General features: G+C 49.7%; 1 protein-coding gene across 17 annotated transcripts in view; it reads right to left on the reverse strand.

Annotated features, from left to right (window-relative positions):
- The window catches only part of PPFIBP2 (PPFIB scaffold protein 2), a 166,985-nt gene that overhangs the window by 81,214 nt on the left and 62,586 nt on the right, over positions 1-23,185 (reverse strand). For 15 of the 17 annotated variants that reach the window (XM_087868064.1, XM_087868062.1, XM_087868063.1 and 12 more), the window contains one exon: positions 15,006-15,208. In XM_087868064.1, coding sequence (XP_087724190.1) covers positions 15,006-15,208 — 203 coding nt within the window. Of the gene's footprint in view, positions 1-1,306; positions 1,492-2,002; positions 2,116-15,005; positions 15,209-23,185 lie in introns of those variants that run through there. The other 2 variants (XM_087868069.1, XM_045783053.2) reach the window with 2 other exon arrangements.

The following is a 23,185-nucleotide window of genomic DNA, read 5'->3' on the forward strand; positions in this document are numbered from 1 at the left end:
CAGAAGTCCCCCATCACACAAACCATGTCCCCCACAACCCGTACCCTCCCCTCCCCTTCCCTGTGTGACCGGGCATCTGCCAGCCCCCCGACCACGGAGCTCAGCCACACGGGCTTTCTCTCCGTCTTGAAGCTTGCCCAACTCCCTCTTGCTTTAGGACCTTTACACACACTAGCCTCTCTGCCTGGAATGTTCTTCCCCTCACTTTCCACCTGACTCACTCCTACTTCTCAGGTCTCAGTGAAGTGTTCCTTGCTCGGAGGGCTCCCTGACTGCTCCTCCTCCTCGTTCCTCGCCCTCCATGGTGCCTATTAACGTGCCCGTTCCTCACTGCACTCAATTTGTAACTTCAGCTTTATTTACTGGGACGGTACCCTCTGCCCGCCCCATCGGAGGGCCGATCCACAAGGGTAGAACCGGCTTCCACCTTGCTCACCACCGGACGCCCAGCACCCCCGTCTCTATAGATATTTGCAGAATGCATGCTGCAGAGGGTGCCCGCAAAAGCCAGTGTCCCCGCGTCTGGGGGTGGGGATCGGGGGCCTTGCGAGCTGGACACGTCCTGTCCCTCCTCTGTTACAAGGTCCGATCTCTTATCTGTCAGCCGCTTTTTGCCCTTCCTGCTTCTGAGAAACACTCAGCCTCCGTGTGAAAATGCACAGACAACCATCTCGGCCGGTTTAAAGATGGTCACGAAGGAGGAAAGAGCCCGAGTTCTGCGAGTGTGGGTGCCACTCCAGCCCAACATCCACTCCATTCATTCATTCGCAGCTCGCACCGCACGCCTGAGCTCGTCCCCTACAGAAAGGGCATCAACAAGCTGCAGCCCCAACCCTTGGCTTCAGAGCGCTCAGAAGAGAAGTCCCCAGGAGGCTTCCTCGGGAAACACAGAAGCTCTCCCACTGACAGCAGCGAGCACTCTGCCCCGGGGACATCAGAGCGGAGCAGCTCCGAGGTCTGAACTTGCAAGGCGGCAGCTGCCTCTCTGCGTCCTCGAACCCCACGGCAGTGGGACACCTTTCTCTGGTCACAGTGTTTGGAGCCTCCAGCTGTTTCAGCGCCAGAGTTAACCTAACTTTCTTCACTCCGTTCGTGCCTTTCTGTACAGAGGTTCATTCACCAGAACGTCAGTGGAGAAACAAAGACAGCTGACTGTTTTCTCCCCTAGTGCCTATAATTAGATTCTCATGGAGAACTTGGCCACGACAGGGCTTTGCCGGACAAATGCTCCCCCCCCGCTCCCCCCTCCAGCGTCTCTCTTGCCCTCATCTCCAGGGAGACCCAGATAAAGCAGCCAGTCACTTACCCTCTTCAGCCACGCAAAGTGCTTGTACACATCAATGTCCCCATCCATGCTGGGCACCCATGTCCGCAGTTAGATTCCTTGGTGGAAAAGCCCTTTCTCTGGCTAGAGACCAAATTCTCTCTTCTTCCTTCCGTCTGCCCCCTCCCCCTCGGGACGTCAAGCTGTGTTCAGGTTTCCCCACTTCCCCGGCCCCTGTCCTTCAGCCTTTCCCTAAACAGTTACAGATACACAAGGGCTCAGCCCAGACCGTGCTGCTCCAGAGCCCTCCCCCTCCGCCCCCAGACACACACAGGCACCAGCGCTGGGATTTAGAGCCGCCGAGCAATCAAACCTAGCAAAAAGGTAGGGAAAACGGACAGACTTGGACAGGAGTTGTAAACACACACACACACACACACACACACACACACACACACACACACACGAACGTTCTTTTTGGTGATAATACCAGAGCCTGCCAGAGGGAAACAGTCCTGAAGAAAATTCCTCGTCTGGCTTCCCCTTTCTGCAGTGGCTGGAACTCATTACCGAGAGACCCTGATTTCCTGTCTCTGCTCCACTCTGCGTTTACCCACAGGCTCCCAGCTGCTCTCAGTTTATTTGGGACTGGGGAGAAGACTAAAAATAAGTGCTACTCTTGGAGGAGCTGCTGGTTCCCACACACAGCCTGACCCCCACCCCGAAGCCCACGCCTACCCCTTTTCCAGGCGGGTGTCAGGCTGGGCCCTGAGGAAAAGACTGTCATTTCCAAAAAAGAACATATTCAGAACCAGCTCCGGTCTGGGTTGCTGGCCCGCTGGGTGTCTGCTGTCCTTGGCTCTGGTGGCACTGTCTGCCAGGGGCCAACTGCTACTACCCAGGGGACATCTGCCATCGGGGAGTTTGGCCTGGGGCTGCTGTCAGCCACCACCACGACCAGGCCTTCCTGGGGCACAGTCAGCTCTGGGATGGGTACAGCTCCTGTTGAGCCCGAGGCCTGCCTTGCTGGGTGTCCCCCGCTCCAGCTTAGCTGCCTCAGAAGCCACGGAGGGGGGAAGGCGAGGCCCCCTCATGCGGGTGCCCACGAGATGTAGGGAGAGCTCTGGGGAGGAGCCCTGGGAGGGCAGGGGCTGGGGGAGACAGGCAATTGTGCCTGTTTTCCTGGGCTGGCCTCCCAGGGTGGTCTCCCCGGCACGGCCTGCCCCTCCTCCCCCACAAGGCTGCCCTTCACCGCCACTCACCCCCCACTCCTCTGAGAGCTTCCCTAAACATAGCTTTTCTCCCTTGCCTGGCCCTTAACGTGCGGCCTTCGGCTAGAGGGATTATGAAAGCGGTCCTTGATGTGGCCACAGCGGGAACTGTGGTTGCACACAAGGCCTCAAGGCCTCCGAGCTCTGCGGCTGCAAATGACTGGCAGACGTACATCTTGTGAAGGCGGGGGCCTGCCCGGGGCCCTCAGGGGTCGCCAGGGGGGTTCCTGCAATTGCAGGCCCGAAGAAAAGGCTCTACTGGGTTGCGGCACGCCCCTTCCCATGGCCTGGACACCCAGCCCTGGCCAGAAGCGGGCCCGGCAGCACAATCGCCAGCAGGCCCAGTCCGCAGAGATCAGAGGCGGCAGCGGGAGAGCTCCGGCCAGCAGCTGGCACGAGGGGAGGAGTAAATTCCTGGAGACACACCCAGATCAGAGGCTAGAAAGGAAAAGCAGGCTCTGCTGTCCCTGTGCTGAGCTCTAGGCCCTTCTCGCCTCTGGCCCAGTTCAATCAAGGCCTGGGCCCCACCTGGTCCAAGTTCCCTGACCAGACTAGGGTCCGATGTGTTGGGGAAACAGCTCTCTAAGGTTGCAGGGGTAGGTAAAGCTTTGGGTTTTTTTTTTTTTCTGTCTGAACGTCTGGGAAAGCCGAAGGAAGAATTCATTTGGTCAACATGCATTTGCCCGGCGTCCAAAGCAAATGAAACAGACTTCCTACCCTGAGCAAATAAAGAATCATCACATAGTATGTGGTCAAGGTGTTTCTGGGGCCCTAGGGAAGAAGAGGCAGAGTGGGTTTGGGGGCTGGATGGGGAGAGACGGGGCACAGTCCCAGCCCCTGCACCCCCTGGGTCATGGCTCGGTCGTCTTCAGTAGGTTCTGGTGTGAGGAGGAAGGAAAGGACCAGGCAGCAATGTGGTGGCCTCTCTCAACCTTGTTAGCTCCCACCTGCCCGTGGGGTTGGCTCCAGTGGCAGCCCCTCCTCAGCAGCCATACCCCTCTCCACTTCACCACCTGTCCTGTTGTACAGAACCACCATGGACCGCTGACAGGTCTGTGCACTGCACCAGACTGGAGAACATGTGTCTGAGCTCTGACCTCCATGCCTATCACAATTCTTTCGCACACAATAAGAACTTAAACATTCTTTGAGTGAAAGAGTGAGGCTCACGTGCTAAGACCGGCAAGATAAGCCTAAAATTCTACTAGGAGAACACGAGTCTTGAAGGTGTGTTTCCCCAGGGTAGCAATGCTCCACCGAGAGGAAAAGGTGGAGCTGATGTTCATCTCTTAACTCACCTCACATGTGATAAATGTGAGGCGGGAGGGTGGAGAAAGGGAAAGGAGAGGAGGGAGGAATCTAGACAAGCTGCAGCTAAATTCTTGACATATTTTTATGGTGCCCTCAAGTAGCAATTGCTACCTCAGCCTTGGGAGGGAAAAAAAGTGTATTTTATAATTCAACTAAAAAAATCACAGAGTAACACTCGAAAAGACCTAGGAGCAGGACATGTGTGTGGCTGGTGGGCAGAGCGACCTAGGACACGGGAGCCATACACACCTTTTCACTCACTAACCCCAGGTGGCAGGTGGCAGGTGGCTATGGCCCCGTCATCCCGCTGGCAAGGCAGACAAACCCATGGCTGCACCACCTCACTCAGGAGGCCATCCCGGCCTGGGGCACCTCTCAGTGGTCCACAGGCAGGCTTTGGGGGGATAAGACAAGCCTCTGAATAGGGTCATAAAATACATACATAAAAAGTACTATTTGGATGTATAAACCACTATTTCTCTGAAAACAAAGTTTCTAGATTATCAGAACGTTGTGTGACTCCCAAAGGATTAGGGCCTGGGCTTTATCTGGCCTATGCAGTTATCCTGAAAGGTTTAACCTTCCCTTAAAGGAGCGTGGGGGATGGTCCTGCTATCTGGTGTACCGCCTGCCTGGGCCGCACTGCTGAAGAGGTTCTCAGGAACCACAGGGGGCACACAAATAGGAGTTCTTATGGTGACCCTGAAAGCCCTGGGGGCCTTCCCGAAAGCAAGTCACTCCCCAACAACCACACTCGACTCATCATGTCTGGAACACGAGGTAGCCAGCTGAGGGCACGACATGGAGCTACTGAGCATCCGGGGCCTAAAAACACAGCTAAGAGGACAGAGTGGTCGGGTCTGGACAGGGAAATGCAGGTAGCTAACCCCCCCGCCCAATCCCAGGGCTTAGCAGGGAACCCCAGGAGAGTCGCCTCTGTGGCTGGACTCCCGTATACGTGTGAGGAGGACTGAGGACGGCTTCCTAAGGCTCTACTTCCCCCGCCAGAAGCGAGCAGCATCTGATGCAGCAGAACTGTGGACTGATGGGGTCTCATGGGTCACATGCCATTCTGACAGGTCACCTGCATCCCGAGCTCTAGCTCAGCCCCGAGCCTTGGGCTCTGGGCCATGGTGACAGGTGTCAGGATGGCCATGGAATGCCAGACACAGGTCTGTGTCCTTCCACAGGCGTGCTGCACGGTGGGCTGGCCACTGGGGAGCGGAGGGAGAGGGCAGAGGAGGGGGAGGACAGGGAGGGGCCCAGCCCGAGGACACTGGTGCTCTGGGCTGGTAAGCAAGTCCTACTTGTAAAACAGCATCCTGGCCACCACAGCCCAAGTCCCCGTGGGGCACAAGCACGGGAACCCACCGCCACAAGGAGATGGAACGAGGATCTGCAGACTTCTCCCATAAAGGACCAGATGGCAAATGTTTTAGGCTTTGCGGCCCATATGGTCTCGGTTACACTCAACTCTGCCATTTGGAAGCTCAAAAGCAGCCGCCGCTAACATGTAAACCAAAGAGTGTGGCTATGTTAACACCTTCTTTGTGGACACTGGAATTAGATTTCAGACCATTTTCACATAAAATATGCTCATAATTTCTCAATCACTGAAAAACATAGAAATCATCCTCAGCTCATGCGGCATAAGAAACAGCGAGCCAGATGCAGGCCAGGGGTTGCTGACCCCTGGCCAGGGCACGACTTCGCCGTTTATAATGAACCACCTGGGTCGGAGGGCGTTCTTGCAAAAATGCAGATTCTGACCCAAAAGGTTGAGGATGGGACCTGACACAGCACATCGCTAACAAGCTCCCAGGTGATGCTGGTATTTGACGATCTCAGGGCCATATTTGAATAGTCAGAGGTTAGGAAACCACTTTCAGAAGTTTCTTAAAGCACAGGGTATTGAGAAAGTTTGCCTGGAAGCACGAATCCTCCGGAGCCAGCCTCCCTCCCAGTGGTGCCTGAAAGGGCAGAAGGTTCCTGGTGGGTGCAGGGTGGGTGGGTGTCTACATGCTCAGACCCCAAGTTATGCTAACCTGGCAACATCAGCCACCATGTCCCCTGGGCCTGAAGCAGGAAACTCGGTGGGGAAGGGTTTATTTGCTCGTCTACCAGTGTTTGCACGTTCCTGGTCATTTATAAACACTGGTTCTTAGGGACTGAAATAGTTTCCTCAAGTCAGGTCTGAAAGGAGCCAGACCTCTAGAATTTAGGAGGGTACAGTTTACTGGGGGGCAGCACAAATCCAGGAAAGTGAAAACTGCAAGGTTTACAGTCGCTGCAAGGTCCCCACTCTGAGATGCTATGCCAGGAAAGATGGGTTAAAGAAATCCAAGGTACAGGTTTCCTCTAGGGCAGGGCCTGGCAGCACAGGGCCAAGAAATGCCTCCTGGAATGCGAGGAGCCATCCTAAGAGCGCCCCAGCAAAAGGCACCGGAACGAAGGGGTTTGGAGAGGGTCTTCTCTGCCTTGACAATGGAAGGCCAGGTCTCTGCTCCCGGAGCAGCCCTCAGCCCTCCCATTTCCTCTTCCCCAGCACGAACAGTAGAGGCCTCTCAGGCCTGCCCTTTGTGCAGCAGATTCCACGGAAAATGGGAAAGAACTCTGCCACCTGAGCCAGGCACGCTGTCCAGCGGCTTCATTAACGAGGGGAGCTTGGGTCATCTTTCTAACTGAAATAAACAAAGCTATTTTTCTTACATAAAGCCTGTACCTTCTTCCCTGGGACTTAGACTTTCTAGCATGTATCCCTGACTCCCACCTAGCGGCTTCGTCCAGTACTGCACAGGAACAAAGACCAGGACTAGCACACCAGCCCTGCTCAGGGGATGAGTTCCTTGGGAGCACAGCTGGGGGTGGCGGTAGTGGTGATTGGTGCCTATCCCTATGATTTTCAGCTTTCACTCAAGGGAAAGGCAAGAAACTCATACTGCGAATTGGCTCACATAAGCTCTAGTTTTTTTCCCCCTTGAAATGTAAGCACCAAGTTTGCCCTTCTCTCAAGATCCCTAGGAAGGGATACGTGGGTGGCTCAGTAGGTTAAGCATCTGTCTTCCACTCAGGTCATGATCCCAGGGTCCTGGGATCGAGTCCCACATCAGGCTCCCTGCTCATCTGGGAGCCTGCTTCTCCCTCTGCCTCTCACTCCCCCCTGCTTGTGCATGCTCTCTCTCTCTCTCTCTCTCTCACACACACACACATACACATAAATAAATAAAATCTATTTAAAAAAAAAAGATCCAGAGGAAAAAAGTTTCCCTATAAAACCCCTGTAACTTTTCAAAACGAGTGTATCCAACATGCACATATCCTGATCCATCTTTTGTTCTAGGCCCTGGGTGCAGAATAGACACAGAGACAAATTACAGGGCACAAGAAACAAGCTCCCAGCTCAGAACTCCTAGAGCAGCTTTCTCTCCCTACCTTTTCTTGAAACTCCTCCTGCTTTTCAATATGGTAAACAGATCTGCTTTGGCCAGAATGAGAGATTGCAAGCTGATCTAGCAGGACTGGCAGGGGGCTCTGTCTGAGGAGCTGAGAGCTGAGGAAGAAGCCGTCTGTGACAAGACAGTGGAGTAGTGAGGGGGTGGCCCCGTGCCTCCTGGGCCTGGGCCACTCCGTTTCCTGAAAGATAGCGCAGAAGGGAACCGAGGGCTCCCGAAGCTATGGCAGGCTGGCAGAGGTGACCACACAGACTAGAGAGGGCCTCACTTCCCCACCATCCCATCTCATGCTCCTGAGAGGTCAGCCTCCGCCAAGCCTGGACTGTGGGGCCACGGCACCTGCAGAGGCTCCCTGACCTGTCTCCACTTTAGAAACCAAAAGTCCTCGGCTGGGGGAAGGCCGTGCCTGGTACCGACCATGAAGCCAGGAATGGAATGCCTGGCCAGATCCCGCAGGCGACTGTCAAACCAGCTGTCACGTCCAGTAGGGAGATGGAGTCCCAGAGGAGGGAAGAGGGTCATCCAAAGTCACACGCCAGTGGCAGGCCACTGGCCTCTTAACGCCTCCCTACCTCCCATGCTTCCTCACCCTGCTTCGGTGCTGCCCCAGCACACTGGCCAGGACGCCTGCAGCCTGGTGGAGGAAAGCCAGGGCCCTGTTGGGTGGCTGAGCCACGCCGGGAGCCCTGCTTGCAGAGAGAGGCCTGGCGTATGGTCCCGCTGAGGGTTCTCTGCCCACCTCTTCTGCCCCCCCCCGGAGCCTGAGCTCGCCCTGACTTGTCCTCACTCTGCTGCTTCTGGCTTCACCAGCCTTGCCTTGGACTTCATCTTGAGCCCCTGAAGCCTCCGGTCTTTATGCAGGATTCCCCTGACCCGCATCCAAAGCCATTAAACAGCAAGCTACACCTAGCCCTTTATCGGACGAGAGGAGGCGTCTATACTGAATGGTTAGAGAAGCCCCCGAGCTGCTCCATCCAGAAACGCTGCTGGCTCTGACAGCTCTTGGGCATCACCCAGCGACCTGAGTCACCACCCTGCTGCTAGCTGGCTGTCCCCAGCCCTGCTGAGCCCGCCGGAAGACTAGTCCTTTGATGGGCTCTACCCCCAGCTCAGCCCTGGTTCCCCAACCAGCCTCCATCCAGCCAAGGCAAGCAGGCGTAGAGGAACAGGGACACCCCTTCCAGGCCCTGGAAAAGCCCCACTCAGATCCAGCCAGATTCCGGGATGTGGCCATAGCGGCATGAATGCCCCCTGCTCGTGCTGTGTGTCAGGGCCACCGATGAGCACCTCTAGCTTTTCTGGCCTTCAGGACCATCTGGCGGGACTGAGGGGCTCTTGACCAGAAACGGTCACGCTCTCCCTGAGGGCATCACCCTCACTCCGCCACAGGTCAAAGCGGCGGCTGCAGGGCAGGGAAGGAGGCCGCCCCTGGTGGAGCTCAGCTCCGTGCCCAGCCCAGCAGAGAGGCCTCAGCCCTGCAGTCAGGGCCTCAGCTTCATCTTCTCTAGCGCTAACCCTAGGTGGGCCCGGCCTTCCCCATGTGAAGGGCGCCCCTTTCCTCTCCTGAGCTCACACAGGACAGCGCCACAGAAGCTTCTCTGCCGGTCAGGCCCTGCTCACCCTGGACCCCAGGATGCTTTCCCTACAGGAGTGCCTTATCAGAAGCTCCCAGCTACCCTACCGACTTCCCGGTGAGAGGCCTGGAATTCAGATACAGATACCAGTTCCAGGCCAAGGGAATCTGGGCACTTGGTTCCTTTCCTCAATGAAGCCCCAGAGGGGGTCCCCAGCTTAGAGCCCCCCACACATACCCTCTGGGCCTGGAGCCCACTTTCTCTCACTCCACTGCCTGCCAAGGAAGGGAAGACCCTGTTTTAGGCCCCAAACCTCTGGAAACTCACTCACAACCCAGCACCACTGAATCCTGGGCAGGTCTGCTCCACGGGCTCTTTAGGAGGCTGGCCTGTTTCTGACTATCCCCAGGCAGAGTCTTTGCTGCTGCCTACAGTTCTCTGTCCAGCCCGCCAGCCCCCCGCAGCAGGAGACCAGCCCCACCGTGGAGACACAGCTGCCTGCGATACTCTAGGACCAGGAGCTCCTTCTGCACCTGAGACAAAGGCAGGGCCCGGACTCGTCTGCTATTTGTTCTTGTTCGAACCACCACCCATTCCCCCACAGCCCCCTCTGCCTCCACAGCCCCCGTTTTCCTTGTGTACCCCAGCTGCCGACATCGGTGTGGCCCGACAGCGTCCTCTACCACACAGTCCTCTCACCACACCCAAGGGCAGCCAAACCACAGCTGTGTGTAAATGAAGGGTCCTTAATTTCCATTTCCTTTGCACCTAACATCTCTTTGTAGGCCTGGAGGATTTGACGCAAAAGCCAATTAAGATTCTCCTTTAGGAATTTGACACACACATGCAGACGGAATAAATGCAGGAGAGAAAACATGAAAAGAATTTGTCAACAAGAAGACTAAAATCAAGTCCGAGGCCATGTGGCAGTTGCTCTGGGCTGTCTTCCTAAGAGCCATTCATGCCCACTCCCTTCCATCATCCTTCCTTCCGGACAAAGGCCACCTCCCAGCACGGTGAAAGAAAGTGCCCATACTTGCTTCCCGGGCTCCCTTGCAGCTACGGTATGCACATGTGAACAAATCTGGACCTTGGGAGCATGTGGGAAGTCTGCTGCAGGGCTTCAGAGAAAAAGATTTCCCTTCCTGATTGGGAAAAAAGGAGAAAAGAAAAGAAAAAAAAGAAAAAAGGGGAGGGGAGGGGAGGGGAGGGGAGGGGAGGGGAGGGGAGGGAGAAACGACAAGTCCTCCCTCGGGACACGCTGCCGAGAGCTACAGTCGTACTGCCTGTAAGTGATACCCCTGAGGAAACACCAACCCCCTAAGGATCATGGGGCAGAAAGACGGGGAGAGCCAGAGCCCTTGAGGTCATCCCAGAGCCACTGACTTGACCCTGGGACCACCCATCTTCTGGGTTTCTTGTTAGTGACATACAAAGCTCCTTCCTGTTTATGCCACTTCTCTGGAGAAAGAACAGCTGACGGGGGCACAAGGCAGAGCTGGACCACACCAGGCCAACGCAGGACGGAGCAGCAATGGGGGGATGTGGCGAAGCCAGCTGACTAAAGAGGAGTACAGGACAAACACGCGAGGGATGCGAAGGCATAAAAGCTGCCCGCCTGATCCTTCGAGCTGCCTTATTAGTCCCTATTCTAAGCCACATGTATTTTTTTTAAATAAAAGTGAGTCTCTGTGTTTTAAAGTAGTGTGTCTCAAACTTTAATGTGAATACGAGTCACTGGGAGATGGTTCAGTGGCAAAAGGGGCGGGGGGCCCATATTCTGCCCTTTTATAAAGACACCAAGCAGCAAGCAAACTACCAGGGATGGCAAGGCTGCTGGTCCACAGACTACAACTGAAATGGCAAAGTCTTCTGAAAGTACCTATCTAAAACCAATGAAAAAGTACTGGTGGGTTTGTTCACTACTTTGGCCTCTATTTCCATACAGGTACGACCTACTATGGAATGTGTACGCCCCCAGATTATAAAAGGACTTTAGGCATGCAAGATCTAATACAGACAGGCTGTCTCTGTCCAGAAGCAAAACTTCACATCCTGTCCTGGTATCCTGGCATGTTTATATGAACTTTTGACCCACCCTAAAAGAACACCATTCAGAGGTTGCTGATGGCCGTAATTACTCTAAAAGACTCTGAATGCAACAATGTTTCCGAAGGAAGGCATTCCCCCCCAACCACTGTAGAGAACCTCAAAACAGATCTGTAAATCTTAATATAAGCGGTTTTCTGCAACAGAGCTTGAAAAACCAACAACCATGCTGACTGCCTTTGGATCAAAAATATTTAAGAATCCTTTTTTAATAAGTACAGAAATTAGATCCGTATTTCACCCCACACACTAAGAAATACTGCAGGTGAATTCAAGTTAACCCTAAGATCTAGATCAAACCGTAAGCTTTCTGGAGAAGATCCAGGTGAATAGTGTTTGAGCTGAGGTTAAGAAAAGCCCTTGTAGGGATAAAAGGAACACAAGAAACCCAAACAGGAAAGATAGTTAATTACAATCCTTTTAAAGTTTTGTCTCAAAAAGCACTACAAACAGCATTTAAAAAACAAAGTGAGGAAAATGCCACAAATAAAGCAAAAGGGCTTTAAAAGGGTCAATATGGAAGAAAAGCAGTAAAACCCTAACAGGAAGGGGAGAGAAGAGCATAGGACATGAACAGGGTGCGGCAGGGACACCCAAAGTGATCTCTGGGCTGTGTGGGAAGAAAGTATTAGTGCAATTTTTTTAACCTGACCCTTAAAAAAAATCTCCATTTGGGGCCATGTTTCATAATTTACATACACTAGGACAATACTGTGTATATGAGTACGTGGAAATGAATTTTTTTTCAGATAGGGGTAGAGACCAAAACTTTGGAGACCACACAGAAAAGTACTAATACAAAAAAAATGTTTGGCCTCCCATTAGGCAAAGAAATGCAAAAGTGGTAAAAAGACATTTTTTCCTAAGAGATAGTAAAGCTGTTTCATCTTAGTGATTGTTGTCGATCAAGAATGTGCCTCAAACCCTGCCAGTGAAAATATCAATGAGTAAAATCTTCCTGAAAAGTGGTTTGGGAAAAAAGTGTCAGAGGCGTAAAGATAGGAATACCTTTGGATTAGCAGACTGCATGGGACATACTTATTAAGATATTTATCTACTGCTTATCTAAAACTCTAGTTTAATACAGTCTCCCGTATTTGGTCTGTTAACTCTACTTTAATCCCACCTTTAGGACTCTACCTTATGGAAATATCTAGAGAGAAAGACAAATATTCCTGGACATCCTCTGCAGCAAAGCTATGTATTGGTGAAAGGTGAAGAAGAATCTAAACGTCAGTATTAGAGAAGTGGTCACATAAACGCAGCATGTTCACACAAGGCAGAAGTACGTAATCATCGTAAACTGTGCAGTGAAGGATAAAACCGCGAGCTGCTTCCCGCACTCTGGGCAGACTGGGCGTTTGCTGGGGAAGCCACTCCAGTGAATCTCTTGGTTGCGGGATGGTGAAGGTCCCGAGCAAGCTGAGAGGGGACATGCTAAACTCCTCTGCAGCCTGATGCAAGGATTCAGGGAACCGAGGAGGAGGCTCTGTCTGGAAGTTTCCAATGGGCCCCCGGCACATGGTGACAGGCCAGCCCAAGGACGGACAGAGTCAACAAGCGACTTCAGGAGAATTCTGGCTGATGGATATTGGGAGCAGTGACATCCGAGAGCTAACATTTGGTTTTAAGGTTTTGTGTTCTACACGGAAACCTTCCACATATAAGCTCACCATCCCTGACCTGCCATTCGGAAACCCCTAAGCTCTGAAGACCCAAAGGTTTTGTTTTGTAATGCTTTTAAAGATACTGGTGCCGAATTTATTTGGCAGCCTAACTGGACCTGAACTAGCAGGAGAATATTTATAGTTTTTCTTTATCCCACTTCATTGGATATTCATACGCTTTGCCGAAGAAAGGTCAATGCGTTCCTGCTCCCATTCTGCTAGAGAGAGAATATATCCTACAGTGTAGACGCACGGTCTCACCTTTCTGAAGCTAAGTTCTGAGTTCTAAATGCATCTGGATCCAGGATTTCAGATGGAGGCGCTAAGGATCAGTAATTCTCCTGAGGCATCAGCAAGTTCCCTTTATAAAAACACTGCAGTCAGGCGAGCGGGAACAGAGGGAGGGAAGGGTGTCCACACCCGTGGCAAGTGGGCCTAGGAAAGCTCAGCTGTCCACACAGGTGGGCAAAAGATGGTCACAGTGGACTGGAGGGAGGCAGGCACAGCCTCGTAGAGCTGGAAGGATGGGAACAGCCGGAATTCCTGATGGAACTCCAGGGAGGCAGAGACCCTCTGGCCTGGGATGGGAGAGAGAACGAAACTCCTCAAAGCCCCCCTGCGAAACCCGGCCACGGGTTGGAAACAGTGGGTGGAGGGGCGGACACGGTCTTCTGTCTGGTCGTGGCGTAAGTCTGAGAGCCCACCGAGGGCAGTCTTCATCTGGGGGTGACACGAGGCGGTTCTCAAACCTACATGGCAACAGGCCCACCAGAGACCCATCCCACAGGCTTCCCCACCTTCTCCAGGCAACATCCGGCTGTGTTCCCTACTGCTGCCTCACCAACGACTACAAACCTCGTGGCTTCCAACAAGGCAAACGGACGCTCTCACAGCTCTGGAGGTCAGGAGTCCCCAGTGGGTGTCTCTGGGCTAAAGCCACGGTGCTGGGAGCACTGCTTCCCCGGCTGGAGGCTCTAGGGGAGGGCCACCTTGCTAGCCCCCAGCCCCTGCCCGCGGCCCTGGGCTCCTGACTTGCTTCCACCTGGAAAGGCCAGCTCCCACCGCTCCCACACCGACCCTTCCGCCGCCCCCCTCCTAAGGACGCCGGTGACCACACTGGGCCCACCTGGACGATCCACGCCAATTGCTCTTCCTGTTTCAACTCTGCTGATCAGCAACCTTCATTCCATCCGCTGCCCTCCCCTTGGCCGTGTTCGGTAATATTCACAGGATCTGGCGACTAGCACACAGACATCTTTGGGAGGTCCCTACGCTCCCTACCACAGGGGACCAGGCAGGCAGCCTACACGCTGAAACTACTGAGTACCACATGACTACAACGAAGGATTCTTCAGCGTTCGGAGGGAGGCACGGGTAGAAGGCTGTATTGATGGAGGGCCCCGAACAGCTAGGACGTGCGGCATGTAAACTGTCTCATCACAAACGACGTGGCCTCTGGACAACGATGTCTCAACCGCCTTGGTTTCCAACGTCAACCTCTACCTCCCAGTTTAGTGGGCCCATTCCTGCCTTTCCCACGTCAGTGTGTACTTTCCCGTTTGGAATCAGTCTGCAGGACTCCAGCTTTAGAAGACTGCATTTTGGCTTTCATCCTCAAACTCAGCTCAGGCAATCACAGGCTCCCTCAAGCTTCCCAGGTTCCTCCCTCCCACCCTGCAATGGCTGCATCGCAGACACCTCGGCGGGCAAGCTCCTCACCTGCTCCCAATCCCGACTATCACGAGGCTCTTAAAGTGGACCAGCTGGTCTCCCCGGGGAAGGAGACCGGTCACTAAAGCCATGTATTTACAGCTCGGGTTTCTCCTCTGCCTCCCTTAGAGACTAGCAGACATGCAGCCTTGATCTAGAGAGAGCGGGAGTGGGGTCAGGAACCCTGCATCCCGCTCTAGGGACGGAGCGTCCCAGGGCAAGGAGGTCTGAAGGGCAGGGGCGGCAGTGAAGGGTGCAGCTATTGTAAGAGAAAAGGAGCAGGGGGGACAGCCGAAGATAGGGACCCCACTGAAATTATAATTAGGAAGTTGTGCTTGTAATCCCGCAGGGAAGAACTCTCCTTTTTGCTCTCCTCTGGGTGCCCTGGGTGTCTCCCTTCTCAGAGAGCGTGACTGGAGGCCACAGGCAGGCTGGCCGTGCAGCCTGAGCTGCTGGCCTGGGGCTCTCCCCTCCTGCTGGAAAGGACCAGCTAGTGGGGGCTCTGGCCAAAGCCGGATGGGAAGCAAGAAGAGGCTGGAAGGTACACAGATGAGGTAACAGTCCCAGTCAGTGTGGCATTCCGTACGCCCCGTGGTTATGTGGTTATGTTCCCAATGGCCTCCCGAACGGGCCACGGGCCCACTCACCAAGCTCTCCTTTATGTAGGCAGCTGTGGGGCCCGGGATCTGGCTCAGGAGGGCTGCTCTCTCCTGAGGCTGCTCCAGCATTTCCAGGGCCAGTCTCAAGTCCTCAACGAGATGGAGCACTGGAAAAGGGTTCGTGTGGGAGGCCGGGGAGGCCAGCACAGGCTCACAGCCACTGTCACTGATATCTGCGCCTGTTTTAGTGCCTGGAACGAGAGAGAGGTGGGAACCTTGGTAAGAAGGGTGGACGCCACGGCAAGGAACTGGCAAAGGGCGAACAGAGAGGGGATAGGGGTCAGAGATGGAAAGGAAGCCTAGAAAACCACTTCTTCCCCCAGCAGAACCATTCACACAGCAAACTCGGCAGACACCATCTTTAAACCTGGACCGATGTATGGAAGCTCACACCCCTAGACAACTGGGAGGACACAGCCAGCCCTGACCATGACCCAAAACACACTAGCTGAAACAATGAGCTGCCAATCTCCTACTGTTCAATTCCTAACTTGAAGTTAACGTGGTAGGGCAGTTTGCACAGATGGCACCAAAAAGCTCCCCTCTCCTCTCCTCCTGGAATGGTTCCCGACTCCGGGCTGGCCCCGTGCCGCAGTGCCAGCTCTGGTGAGGGCGTCCAGCGGATTGGAATCCTTCTGGATCTTTCCACTTGGAGGATCTCTACATCGCCTTAGGGACTCACGCTTTCCAGATGTATGAGTTACCGTGTAATCGACATCTCCTCTCCCCGTCATGGGCTGTGACGCTCTGAGGCCAGGGTCCCTGGCCCAGTGGGTGGACTTCCTGGCGTCCCAGCCCCTGCCCGTGCTGAAGGGGCATCTGACTACTGACTATCTGCACGTGTGCCTGGAGGAACAGCTAAGAGGGAGACAGCTTGGACTGGGTCAGCTCTTTCTAATTTCAAGTGACCCAAACAAGACTGTTTCTGCCTTTCTGAACCTTACCATTTAAGCAAACAAACAAAAAGTCTTCTTTGCATAAACACAGTGGTCTATTTTTCAGACCAAAAACCGGGGTGACACAGTCTGACAAAAGATTTCTGTGCTTCTTTCAGCAATAAAACACACTTTAGAAAATATGGTGTCGGCGGTGGAATTTCTAGGGCATTCGGATTGTTTATAAGGCCAACAGGAATCAGGGCTCTGCTGGAAAATGTGGGCAATGGGGCCACCGCATCCCTAGTTATACGGCAGGTCTGACGTCTAAATGTAGGCCCCCTCCACCCTTCTAAGAGCCAGCTTCCTAGTTGCCACGGCAGTCTTTGCAAGGAAAAAATCCACACAGAAGGAAACAATTACTATTTGATTGCTGGTTTGCTTTCTGAAAGCACAGGCTAGAGGGAATTGTGGGTCACAATCCACAAACAAGCCCATGGCTCTGGGGAGCTGGGAAACGGCCGATTACCCACACTCCAGTGTGCACTCAGCAGTTTCTGGGCCCTGCAAATCCAATGGAGAGTTGACTGGGAAGGGCCACAGCTGAGTTCAGGGAAGAAAATGGACTGGAACAGAGCAAGACCTCCCAGTCTCCAAGCAAATGCTGAGTAGTACCCGATCATCTCGGACACGCTCTAACATACATACCTTTGTACACGGAGGACACGGAGGACACGTCAGGCCAGGGCAGGTGGGAAGACTGAGATTTTCATTCGCTCTATGTCACTCTGTGGTACTGGACAAGTCTCTTCCTTCTCTGGGCCTTCCCTGCCCTAAAGCCTTGGGATGTCTCCCTACTGTTCAAGGTGTGTGTGCACGCGTGTGTGTGTGCGTGCACGTGCACGTGTGTGTGCACACATGTGTATCTAAACCTATTTTTGTTCTCTGCCTATGTTTGTATGTGATGTATGTATACGTAAAATACTTTTTTTTTTTAAGATTTTATTTATTTATTTGACAGAGAGAGAGACAGCCAGCGAGAGAGGGAACACAGGCAGGGGGAGTGGGAGAGGAAGAAGCAGGCTCCAGTGGAGGAGCCCGATGTGGGGCCCAATCCCAGAACGCCGGGATCACGCCCTGAGCCAAAGGCAGATGCTTAACGACTGAGCCACTCAGGCGCCCCATGTATACAAGAAATACTTAAATCCCCCCCCTTTTTTTTTTTTTGCAATTTACATCAACACATAGGCTCACAAAATGGTCCAGAATGGTGAAACTCCTAGGGCCCAGCATTAGCAAATGCAAAAATCACCCAGAATATTCAATTCTGTACTCCACACAGTCCCTTAGGATGATTACCTCCTATGAAAAATTACAACCACAGAGGGAAGCAAATCAAAATAGAACACGAGATACAACAAAGAAGAAATTACATGCCCTCATACTTGAGGATAACAGAGCAAGATAAAAGAGATGGTAACATAACAGAAAACACAAAATATAAAAGAGACAAGGTGTTGTTCCCCAAATTACTTCTCAGAAAAGGGCAATTCACCTTAGACTCAAACCCTAATAAAAGTTTCTCTCTGGGGGCACTCTATCACTTTATTGTGAACAATGAAGCACTCTTTGGGGAAGACAGATTAGCACAAAGGGTTTCAATTTTATATGCACATTGAGTTTTACAAACTCTAGATGCCTGGGCCCCACATCAGAGGTTCTAATTGGTCTGAGGTGTGACCTGGAAGAATGAAAAGCTCCCCAGATGACTTTAATGTGCAGCCCAAGTTGAAACCATTGCACTAGCAAATCACCACAATCGATACTAAATTTTGATGTTTAGGGAGGTCACCTGGGAATCTTTATTTTAAGGATGCAAAAACTAAAGCTTAATACAGATTCAGTAATTATTAGAGGAAATAAGACCACATAAAATGCAAGCATAGGATTTTACTGAAAGCCTTTTAATGATTACTTTCAAAGGCAAGTAAGTAGGTATGCAGTAATAATTAGGGTTATTTATATATGCTTTGGTTCTCCTTTACTTGAGCTCATAGTGGGATTACAAGTTTGCTCAAAGTTACTTAAGGCCACATGACTTTTTTGTCCAATAAATATGAAAGTCTTTAAGAACCAATATGTAATTCCCCATATCTCTTCTATTTGCACTGGCCTCTGGTAACGGTGGAGACTGAATCAGCCCACATCCAAGAGGGGTGATGACAGGGACCAGAGCTCCCAGCAGATCTGGGGGGAACTTAGAATATGAACAAGAAATAAACTATACTGCTTCAAGCTACTGATCTTTTCGGCTGTTATGCTGCAGTAACAAACAGTCCTATCTTCACTTATACAAAGTACGTATGTCATACAGTTCAGAAATACTATGTGAAAGATAAACTTTTCAAAAATGATCTTTTAATGGGTTCAAACTTAAGCGACCATCAACTTAATACAGACTGCCATATGTGTAAGATGGTAACCACAAATCAAAAACTGGTAACAGACATGCAAAAAATAAAGAGAAAGGAATCCCAGTATATTAGTAAAGAAAGCCAGCAAATTGTGAGAAAAGATCAAGAAATAAAGGAACAGAAAAGAATCACAAAAACCACCACAAAGCAAGTAACAAAATGGCAATAAGTACATACCTAAAAATAATTACTTTGACTGTAAATGGACTAAACATTCCAAACAAAAGCCACAGGGTGACAGAACGGATAAAAAACAAGATCCATCTCTATGCTGCCTAAAGAGACTCATTTCAGACCTACAGACACATGCAGACTGAAAGTGAAGGGATACAAAAGCATTTATCGGGCAAATGTGAAAAGAAAGCCTTAGTAGTAATACTCATACTGGAGAAAATAGACTTTAAAACAAAGACTGTAACAAAAGAAAAAGGACACTATATAATCATAAAGGGAACAATCCAACAGGAATATATAACAGTTGTAAGTATTTATGCACTCAACATGGGAGCACCCAAATACATAAAGCAGCTAATAATAAACACAAGGGAGTAATTGAGAGTAATATAATAATAGTAGGGGATTTTAACACGCCACTTACATCAATGGATAAATCATCCAAGCAGAAAATCAACAAGGAAACAGTGGCTTTGAATGACATCTTGGACCAGATGGAGCTAACAGATATGTTCAGAACATTCCATCTTAAAAAACAGCAGGATACACATTCTTTTCAAGTGCATATGGAACATTTTCCAGAACACATATTAGGCCACAAAACAAGTCTCAACAAATTTAAAAGCACTGAAGTTATACCATGCATCTTTTCCGACTACAACACTATGAAACTAGGAATTAACCACAAGAAAAAGTCTGAGAAGAACAACAAATACACGGAGGTTAAATAACAGGCTACTAAACAATGAACGGGTCAAAGATGAAATTAAAAAAGACATGGAGACAAATGAAAATGAAAATACAATAGTCCAAAATCTTTGGGATGCAGTAAAGCTATTCTAAGAGGGAAGTTTATAGCAATATAGGCCTACTTCAAGAAGCAAGAAAAATCTCAAATAAACAGCCTAATCTTATACCTAAAGGAGTCAGAAAAAGAACAAACAAAACTCAAATGTTTTGTTTGGGTAGAAGGCAGGAAATAATAAGATTAGAGCAGAAATAAACAAAATAGAAACTAAATAAACTATAGAACAGATCAATGAAAACAGGAGTTGGTTCTTTGAGAAGATCATTCATATTAACAAACCTTTAGCCAGACTCAACAAAGAGGGAGAGAGACAGAGACAGAGAGAGAAAGGACTCAAACAAAATCAGAAATGAAAGAGGAGATATAAGAAAACAACACAACAGAAATACAAAGGATTATAAGAGCATATTATGAAAAATTACATGCCAACAAACTGGAAAAGCTAGAAGAAATGGATAAATTCCTAGGAGCATATAACCTTCAAAAACTGAAACAGGAATAAATAGAAAATTTGAACAGACTGACTACCAGCAATGAAACTGAATCAGTAAAAAAAAAAAAAAAAACCAAAAAAAGAAACCCACAAAAACTCCCAAGAACAACAAAACTCCCAATAAACAAAAGTCCAGGACCAGATGGTTTCACAGGTAAATTCTTTTAAACACTTAAAGAAGAGTTAATGCATAGTCTTCTCAAACTATTCCAAAAAAGTAGAAGAGGAAGGAAAGCTTCTAAATTCATTCTATGAAGTCAGCATTACCCTGATACCAAAACCAGATAAAGACACTACCAAAAAAAGAGAACACTACAGGCCAACACCTCTGATGAACACAGATGTAAAAATCCTCAAAAAAAATATTATGAAACCAAATCCCACAATATATTTTAAAAAACATTCACCACAGTCAAGTGGGATTTATTCCTAGGATGCAAGGGTGGTTCCATGTTCACAAATTAATCGACATCATACATCACATCAATAAGAGAAAGGATAAAAACCGTATGATCATCTCAATAATGCAGAGGAGCATTTCACTAAGTACAACATCCATACATGATAAAAACAAACCCTCAACAAAGTAGGTTTAGAGGGAACACACCTCAACATAATAAAGGCCATATATGAAAACCCACAGCTGACATCATACCCAATGGCGAAAAACTGAGACCCTTTCCCCTAAGGTCAGGGACAAACAGGGATGTCCACTCTCACCACTTTCATCCAACATAGCATTAGCTCAGTGGAAATACAGATTCTCAGGTCCTATCTTGGCCCTACAAACATGGATCCGCATTTTCTCAACATTTCCAAACGCTCTACAACTACTCTGGATTGCTAAAATTATTCAAAAGGTAGTGTTCGTAATGATCGAAAAGAGCATATTGGAGATAAACATAATGCTTGAATAAAATTGTTAAAAATGTGCCACCAAGACAAGAAATTCATAAATATACTATTTTACCTAAGTCTTTATAAATACACGTAAGTCCAAACCAATCAATTAATATTTTGAGTACATATTTGTCTATTTGGGAATGCTGGTCTATTGGGGCACACACACTATGTTTTACATCATTCAAGAGGAAAAGGAAGAAATAGAAACCTCAATGAAAGAGTAAGAAAGCATAAGAAAAAGAACAGGAAATTTTGAAACAGAACCGAGTGGAAACCAAGACAAAGAATAGAACACGTTAGTTTTAAGTTAAGTGGACAGCTGAAAGAACAGACGAGAGAATTATGGGAGTGGAAGGTGGGACAGAGCCTGGAGAATGAAGCAGAGGCAACAAACAGGAAACCACTGTGGATTCCTCACAGTTGAAAACTTGAGTCCTCTCATTTTGAAGACACACACTGCATCCCCAAAAGGATACATATCAAAACACGCCCACCCTAGAAACCACACACGGTGAAACTCAAGAACACCAAAGACAAAGAGGACGTTTAAAAGCAACTAGAGAGAAAAGGCAAATATTGTACAGTTATCTTGTCAACAGGCTTCTCGTGGGCAATAAATCCCAATGACCACAAAACAGCATCTACGACCTGTAACCCGCACAAGGTAAGCGGTCACTCAAGATCAAGAATAACATAAGGACATTTTTCAGATGGTGACGCATGCAATTTACTCCTCATGGAATTTTCAAGGGTCTACCTCATGAAGAAGGAAACCGCACCAAGCAGGGGGTGTGGGGTGAAAGAATCAATTACGTCGGAGCAGTTGCTCAAATTTTTTGTTAAGCAAAATAAACACCGTCAATTAAAAATCACAATAATTTGGAAGCTATGAATCAAAATGATACTGGAATACTACATATAAATAATGCAGACAATGGGGCAGTGGTAGCAATCAAAGCATTCTAAGAGTCAGGTATTAATGGCGAAGAATTCCTCTTCTTTGAAGATGTTTACCTTTAGCCTTTGTGGTAAGGAGGCGTGTTAAAGACGTAAGAATGAGCATTAGAAGGCTAGAAAGAGATATTTAACTTTCTAGCAGAGGTTAAAAACAACAACAGAGGCCAGCAAGACAAAACCAAAAACAAGTTAAAAAAAAAAAGTTAAAACAGAGAAATAAGCCCTAACACCCCTGTATACCAGTAAGTATAATTATTATAAATGCATTAAACACACCTACTTAAACTAAAAATTTTGAATAGAAAAAAATCCAGTCCTTTGATGTTATTAAGAGAGACATAGAAGAGACACACAAAAAATTATGACACTGAATGACTGAAATATAAGGTATTCAAAGAGGGACAGCAAAGGACTCCACCTATTAGAACACTGGGTCAAGCTATTAAAAACAGTCACAAACACACACGCGTGCACAAAATCACTGGATGAAATGACAAAACAAAGAAAAAGTGATCTGAGTACTCCCATAAAAAATAATTTAAATTGTCATTTGTTGAACCATTTGAACCATATTCATTTTTTTCCAAAGAAAGTTTCAGGCCAAATGTTTTCACAAGTTGGTTCTGTCAAACCTTCAGGAAGTGACGAATTCTACTCTATACCGTGTAAGTGGAGGAAGGGACCGCCCCCAACATTCTCGATAAGGAGAAGCCGAAAGCACAGCCTGTAAATGGAAACCGTGCAACTCCGCAGTCCTGAGCGCCTCAGGGACTTCCATGCCTTCTCACTGAGGCACCTGGACGCACAGATCCTAAGCAGAAATTCTGAACACCGAATCCATAGTCGGAGATAGCACACTGGGACCATGGCGCCTGGGAAAGGACAGATCAAGCAGAGCTAAATAGGAAATAACGAATCAAGTGGTGATCTATCGGAACAAAGGCCAGAGAAGCCTGCCCCGACGTCTGCCCCAGCGTCTGCCCCAGCGTCTGCCCCGACAGCTAGACGGGCTCACCGCATTCAAGGACAGAGAAGCCTGCCCCGACAGCTAGACGGGCTCACCGCATTCAAGGACAGAGAAGCCTGCCCCAACAGCTAGACGGGCTCACCGCATTCAAGGACAGAGAAGTCTGTCCCGACAGCTAGACGGGCACACTGCATTCAAGGACACAGAAGTCTGCCCCGACAGCTAGACGGGTACACTGCATTCAAGGACAGAGAAGTCTGTCCCAACAGCTAGACGGGCACACTGCATTCAAGGACAGAGAAGTCTGTCCCGACAGCTAGACGGGCACACTGCATTCAAGGACAGAGAAGTCTGTCCCGACAGCTAGACGGGCGCACTGCATTCAAGCCCATGTGAAGCATTTGTGTCCCACTGACCGCAGACGTAGTAGAATGACCAAAATTAAAAGAAGACAAGAAGCAACAGGTGTTGGTGAGGATGTGGAGAAAAAGGAACCCTCACTCACTGTTGGTGGGAG

This window comes from Ursus americanus, chromosome 16, assembly GCF_024610735.1.
Source record: "Ursus americanus isolate L20-20 chromosome 16, mUrsAme1.1.p, whole genome shotgun sequence".
In the NCBI taxonomy this organism is placed as follows: domain Eukaryota; kingdom Metazoa; phylum Chordata; class Mammalia; order Carnivora; family Ursidae; genus Ursus; species Ursus americanus.